Genomic DNA, 6,891 nt, shown 5'->3' with positions numbered 1-6,891 from the left:
GGGATGTGTCAGAGTTCCCTAAGTTCTCAAGTGGTCCAGAACTTAGAATCTAAAAGAGAGTGCAAGTGCATAAAGGGGATTTTGGGGAAGGCCAAGACAGGCTGGTGGTCATACCCAGCAATTAGGAGTGCTGGCACACCCCTAACCAGCCTGTTAGCCACATTATTTGGGAATTAGGTTCCACTAAAGGATCAGGTCCAAACATGTGCAGCAATTTGGATACTGCCATGCCTGAACCTTAACTTAAACACATAGGAGGGAATAAGGGTATGGGGAATTCACATAGCAACAGATGCAAAGAGAACATCATATTCAATACAAAACATAAACAGCAAAGTAGACAAGATTGTTGAAACTGCAAAGCAAACACATAGGGATGAAGCCAAAAGTTAAATTAGAACATACCAGTTTCAGGGAAATAAGAAGAGAAGAGCAGTAGTAAAGCCAAATTGCAAACATACAGCCAGAAGATTTCAGAAGAGAGTAGAGTGTTGAATTGAGAATGTAGGAGTATCGAAATTGAAAGTGTTCAATAAGTGTTGTGTAAGTGTTGAACTCAAGGTCTTTAAAGAGTATTGAATTGGAAGTCCTCAAAAAGTGTAGAAGGGTCGTGCCCTTTATAGTGCAGAAAGCAAGTAGAAATAGGTAAGAGAATAATTTCGAAATCAATCACATAAGGTCTCCCTTCTATTAAGGGAATCTGATTTCAAACGGGCAAGATAATTAAGGAAAGAGTTTGATCAAAATATTTTTCAAAGTAGTACAAGAAGGGTAGATTCACAGAAACTATTTAAGGAAAAAGTTTGATATCAACACGATTTGTGCAAATAAGGAAAGGCAATCAATCAACAGCCAGTAAAAAATCAGAAATTTAGTCTTAGTATGAATGAATCCAACCAGAAAAGGTGAAGAAAGGTTTAATAAAATAAAAATCAGTAACGATCAATCGATCCTTATTAAAAGGAATTCTGAATCAATCACAAATCGGCAAAACCTTTTCTAAAGGAAGAATTCATCATATATAAAGTGCATAGACATGTGAATCAAGAAAGAGTTATCATACTAATTAGAAAAGCCTAGCATAGAAAAGTTCAGAGTCAAAGAAGTTCTAGTTTAGTACAAAGACTCAAAATGAGTCTGAGAAACCTAGAGTTCCAAAATAGAACCGTAGTTCAAACACAAGATCAAAACTCGCCAAAAACCCCAAACCCTAGGGTTTTCAACTCGAGTCAGATACAGAGAAAAGAAGACAAATAACGGAAACAGGCTCAGAGGTCTTCTTTCAGGGATTCATGTGAAAACAAATAGATAAAATAGCAGGTTCGAGGCAAATAGAATGCAGAACTGAGTTGAAGCATAAAGAACATGTTTTAAGAATAGCTCCGAACTTAAGCAAGTTCAAAAGAGAAAAGAGGAGATATAAATTTAAGAAACAGTAGATGAAACATGTTTAGAACTCTAACAAAGGTCTAGTAAATGCAAACAAAGGACTAAAAGCTTAGTAGAAAAATACAGTAAAGGAACACATAAGATAGACATGTGAGAGCATGATATAGGAACCAATAGAAGGAAGAACGAAGCACAATAGAAGAACATGCATAATAAGGCAAACATAAAAACAAGAGAAGAACATGCTAGGTAGGAAAAGAGAACATACAAACATAGCATAGACAGATTCACATAAAGAAAAGAAAAAGAAGAAGAAGAAGAAGAGTCAAAAAAACATTTTAAGATTTTTTTTCAGAAACCCTAAATCGAAGAGAAACAAATTTTGAAAGAAAAGATTGGGGAAAACGTTTCAAAACTCTAGTAGAACACAGATGTAGCATAGATATAAGAAAACAACCAGAGGAAAACCTCGAATAGCTTAGGGTTTCAGAGAAACACTAGAAATGAGAAAGGCTTGGAAGAAGGTCCGATCTTGAGTCGGAGAGGTCAGAAATAGGCTTCTGATGCCTGAATACGCCGGAGCCAGGCCGGAGAAGCCATAGAACCTTGGATCTATAGAGATCTGAAAGGACACCATCAAGATCGGACCTCGAAACTTCGAACACCCAGGGTTTAATGGTGGTGGAGGGTGAGTACAGGCCATCCATGGTCTGAGAAGCCATGGATTCCGGTGAAAGTATGGTTGAAAAGGGTAGAAGATGACTAGGGTTCCGAGGAACCTTCGAGAGAGTTTTGGGAGAGGAGAGTATCCAAAGGCGTATATAAGAATGAAATTGGGGATTAGGGTAGGGTTAGGTGAGTTAAAATGGTAAGGGACGATCGTGGCCGTTGATCAAAATGATCAATGGCCTGAATTGAAAGAAGGACCGGGCGGGTTAATTGGTCATGTTGGGGGTCAAGTTAAAATAGAAATTGGACCGGTCCAATTGGGGGTCAAGATTGGGTCAATTGGAGGGTCAATTTTGGCTATAGTTGAAACAAATTGGGGTTAAATATTAAATAGTCAGTTTTCCCTTTTATTTTACAAAAAATAGTAAAAATGATTTTCAAAATAAATTAAAAGCACTGGATTGATATAACACATAAATATTAATTTAAAAATACTGGAACCAATTTTATGATTATAAAAATGCTATTAAATCTTAAAGTAGGCTAGAATTGCAATTATATGCAATTTAGCTTTAAAAATACCAAATAAATTTGTAAAAATATATAAAAATTACCTTAACAATATTTTGGTATAAATATGGGAATAAAATAAATTATTCACCAAAATTGATGATTTTCGGAGTAGTTATTGATTTTGTGCTGCTAAAATGGACAATAAATTGGTTTTAAAAATCTTTTAAAAATTGGGAAAAATACTAAAACACTTGGGCATGCTTATATATGCGTAAATATGTTATTTGAAAGTATTTTGTATATATGAAAAATATACAGGGAAAAATTGGGTATCAACAGCTGCCCCTCTTTACCCGGAAGGATGAAAGAGTTGTCGGGTAAAGATATTATGGCCAATTTTGATCGAACGAAACGACTTGAAGAATTTGACTGTGCTCTGGTTCTTGAGCTACCTACATATCCCTGGTCTTATAGGAATCAGTCCATATGTAGTTCAGGATCCATCGGTTGAATATGCTGACATAGATTTTTTCAAGAACGGACGAGATATTCAGGTTGGGGTTGATGGTTATAGTCTAGTAGGGATGCGGGAACTGGAGCGGGATTGCTCCTGCTGAGACGGCTGTTGCTAGCCGGTTTTCCTACAAATGAGCAATACAAACATATCTTTGCATACTTTTAAACGTGATGCAAGTTCCCGTTGGACCATGAATGTTGTCTTTGGATGGTTAAGATGACGTCCTCAGACAATGATGTCCTGGGCCATGAAGCATATAATAAAGGATTTGCAGGCCATGAAATAATGCGCTCGGGCTATGAGGATGATGCCTTTGAATAATGATATGCAAAAGATAAAATGGGGTCCTCAGGCCATGGCATGGCATTCTCGAGCTATGAAAATGGTGCCTCCGAACAATGATGCCTTTGGACAATTTGGCGATCTTTCAGCCCATGAGATGCAGAAGGAGGCGATCTTTTAGCCAATGCAAAAATGTAAATGAGGTGGCGGTATTTCAGCCGATGCAAGATGTAAATAGAAAGTGGCGATATTTCAGGCATGCAAAAAATGTAAATAAGGTGGCGATATTTCAGCCTATGCAAGATGTAAATAGAAAGTGGCGATATTTCAGCCATGCAAGAAAAATAAAAGTGGCGATATTTCAGCCTTGCAAGATGTAGATGAAGGTGGCGATATTTTAGCCGATGCAAGATGTAAATAGAAAGTGGTGATATTTCAGCCATGCAAGAAAAATAAAAGTAGTGATATTTCAGCCGTGCAAGATGTAGATGAAGGTGGCGATCTTTCAGCCATGCGAGACATAAATAAAGTGGCGATATTTCAGCCACACGAGGCATAAATAAAGTGGCGATATTTCAGCCATGCAGGTGGAGACAGGGCTTATTCTCGAAAGGCAGAGTGGTAGCCTTATGCAATGCAAGAAATGCAGGTGGAGACAAAGCTTAGTCCCGGAAGGCAGAATGGTAGCCTTATGCAATGCAGGAAATGCTGATGGAGACGGAGCTTAGTCTCGGAAGACAGAATGGTAGCCTTATGCAATGCAAGAAATGCAGGTGGAGACAGAGCGTAGTCTCGGAAGGTAGAATGGTAGCCTTATGCAATGTAGAGAATGCAGATGAAGGTAGGGATTAACCTTAGAAGGCAGAATGGTAGCCTTATGCAATGCAGGAAATGCAGATGGAGACAGAGCTTAGTTTCAAAAGGCATAATTGTAGCCTTATGTGATGCAACGAAATGCAAATGAAGGCAGAGCTTAGTCTCGGAAGGCAGAATGGTAGCCTTATGCAATGCAGTAAATGTAGATGGAGGTAGAGCGTAACCTCGAAAGGCAGAATGGTAGCCTTATGTAGGAAGTAAAAATGGCAAATGGCAATAGAGTTTTCTTAGCTGATAGCAGATTGCGGTATCATGATTGCTGGGGATATTGCGCCTGCTAGGGACACTGTTGTGCAGATAGCAGTTGCGAGCAAGTGCAACGGTTTGGAGAGTTGTATTCCTGAACTTTGTGAGTGAGCGTATAGTACATTTGATGATTTTGCAACTCAAGTGCCTGTATCCAAAGAAAAATCATGAGTTTGTAAGGGGAAAAGTTAGTTCGTATCCCCGCAGGCTTTGCTTGACCTGCTCGGCTTTGATTTGGTGATATTGTACGTATCATTGGGGTAGCGTTGCTAAACAAGGCAATTTTAGTAATTAACATGCATGATTTAGTAAAAGCATAATATAAGTGCATAATTAAGAATAATTTTCTTTAGATGAACCAACGACTACGACGTGGTTCAAGATATCGCAACTTTGCTTGCTTCGGAATTTTGAGGGTCCTCCTCAAAATTCTGCCCCAGTTTACTGGGCTGCTGCTCCTGACGGCTGTTAATGATAAATGGTAAGAATCGACTTCGGAATTTTGATGGTCCTCTTTAAAATTCTGCCCTACAATAGCGGGCGAAATGAAAATTTTATTGAATTGTGACCAAACCCATAGGGCTTCCTACGTATCCCCTCTTAAACGGGAATCAGGTCAGGCATAGTTCAAATTACATCATAAAAGAAAGCATAGAGGTTACACATAGTATCGCTTGACTGCGTCTGAATTGATCGGCTTTGGCCAAACTTCTCCGTCCATTTCTGCAAGTATGAGGGCTCCTCCTGTCAGAACCCGGTGAACCATGTATGGACCCTGCCAGTTGGGAGAGAATTTCCCTTTGGCTTCCTCTTGATGCAGAAAAGTTTTCTTTAACACCAGCTTCCCCGGTGTGAATTGTCTCGGCTTGACTCTTTTGTTGAAGGCTCTGGACATTCTATTCTGATAGAGCTGACCGTGGCAAACTGCATTCATTCTCTTTCCATCTATAAGAGCTAGTTACTTGTAACGACTCTTCACCCATTTTGTGTCGTCGAGCTCTTCTTCCTTTATGGTCCTTAAGGAAGGAATTTCTACCTCAGCAGGTATGACTACTTCTATACCATATACTAACATGTAGGGTGTTGCCCCAATTGATGTGCAAACTGTGGTGCGGTATCCCAATAAAGCAAATGAGAGCTTCTCGTGCCACTGCTTATGCTTCTCTATCATTTTCCTTAGTATTTTCTTGATATTCTTGTTGGCAGCTTCTACGGCTCCATTCATCTGAGGTTTGTAAGTTGTAGAATTCTTGTGTTTGATTTTGAAGGTTTCACACGTGGGTTTCATCAAATCACTGTTGAGGTTAGAGCCATTATTAGTAATGATTGACTCTGGAATTCTGAACCGACACATGATGCGATCGCGGACAAAGTCTGTCACAACTTTCTTAGTCACTACTTTGTATGATGCTGCTTCAACCCATTTGGTGAAATAATCAATTGCCACTAGAATAAACTTGTGCCCATTTGATGTGGTGGGCTCAATAGGTCCGATGACATCCATTCCCCAAGCAGCGAACGACCACGGCGAGCTTATTGCATTAAGCTCATTTTGGGGCACCTTTATCATGTCTGCATGTATCTGACAGCGATGGCACTTTCGGACATACTGGACGCAGTCCGTTTCCATAGTCATCCAAAAATAACCAGCCTGAAGTATCTTCTTGGCTAAGGCAAAACCATTCATATGTGGACCGCAGGTCCCAGCATGGATTTCCTCTAGTAGCCTGGATGCTCCCCTTGTTCCGACACACCTTAATAATCCCAAATCAGGAGTCCTCCTATACAGAATTCCTCTGCTATGAAAGAAATTGTTAGATAACCTCCAAAGTGTGCGCTCCTGAGTGGGATTTGCGAGCTTTGAGTATTCTCCTTTTGCCAAGTATTCCTTGATATCATGAAACCAAGGTTTTCCGTCTGCTTCTTCCTCTACATGAGCATAGTAAGCTAGCTGATCATGAATCTTCACCGGAATAGGATCTATGAAGTTCTTATCTAGATGCTGAATCATAGATGATAGGGTAGCCAATGCATCGGCAAACTCATTCTGGACTCTGGGAAAATGCCGGAACTCTGTCTTTGTGAACCTCTTCCTCAGCTCCTGTACATGATGCAAATACAGGAATATCTTGGAGTTCTTAGGTTCCTATTTATCTTGGACCTGATGTATAAGCAAGTCTGAAACCCCAATCACTAGCAATTCCTTAATGTTCATGTCAATGGCCATCTTGAGCCCTAAGATATAGGCTTCGTACTCGGCCATGTTGGTGGTACATGGGAGTTTGAGTTTGGAAGACACCGAATAATGTTGACCGGTTTCTGATACTAGAACTGCTCCTATGCCAACTCCTTTGAAATTTAATGCTCCATTGAAAAACATTCTCCAACCATCATAGGAT

The 6,891-nt window shown here is 39.7% G+C and overlaps 1 protein-coding gene across 1 annotated transcript; it reads right to left on the bottom strand.

Annotated features, from left to right (window-relative positions):
• Nucleotides 1-312: 312 nt before the first annotated feature.
• LOC138868949 (uncharacterized) lies at nucleotides 313-6,719 on the bottom strand. Its single transcript, XM_070146529.1, has 3 exons — nucleotides 6,654-6,719; nucleotides 6,247-6,593; nucleotides 313-355 (listed from the first exon to the last, which is right to left on the bottom strand). The coding sequence occupies exons 1-3, from the start codon at nucleotides 6,717-6,719 to the stop codon at nucleotides 313-315; spliced, it is 456 nt and encodes a 151-aa protein (XP_070002630.1).
• Between the last annotated feature and the right edge of the window lie 172 nt (nucleotides 6,720-6,891).

The sequence above is a fragment of the Nicotiana sylvestris genome, chromosome 5 (genome assembly GCF_000393655.2).
Source record: "Nicotiana sylvestris chromosome 5, ASM39365v2, whole genome shotgun sequence".
In the NCBI taxonomy this organism is placed as follows: domain Eukaryota; kingdom Viridiplantae; phylum Streptophyta; class Magnoliopsida; order Solanales; family Solanaceae; genus Nicotiana; species Nicotiana sylvestris.
The sequence above is the reverse complement of the archived record's forward strand: the minus strand, read 5'-3'. Positions and strand labels throughout refer to the sequence as shown.

What these genes read in the sequence shown, in the direction of transcription:
- LOC138868949 (XM_070146529.1), bottom strand. Translation starts at nt 6,719, where the DNA reads ATGGCCATTGACATGAACATTAAGGAATTGCTAGTGATTGGGGTTTCA. An exon ending in CAGACTTGCTTATACATCAG is followed by an intron (nt 6,594 to 6,653) that starts GTCCAAGATAAA and finishes CATCATGTACAG; the next exon opens with GAGCTGAGGAAGAGGTTCAC. An exon ending in CCTGATTTGGGATTATTAAG is followed by an intron (nt 356 to 6,246) that starts GTGTGTCGGAAC and finishes TTTGCTTTGCAG; the next exon opens with TTTCAACAATCTTGTCTACT.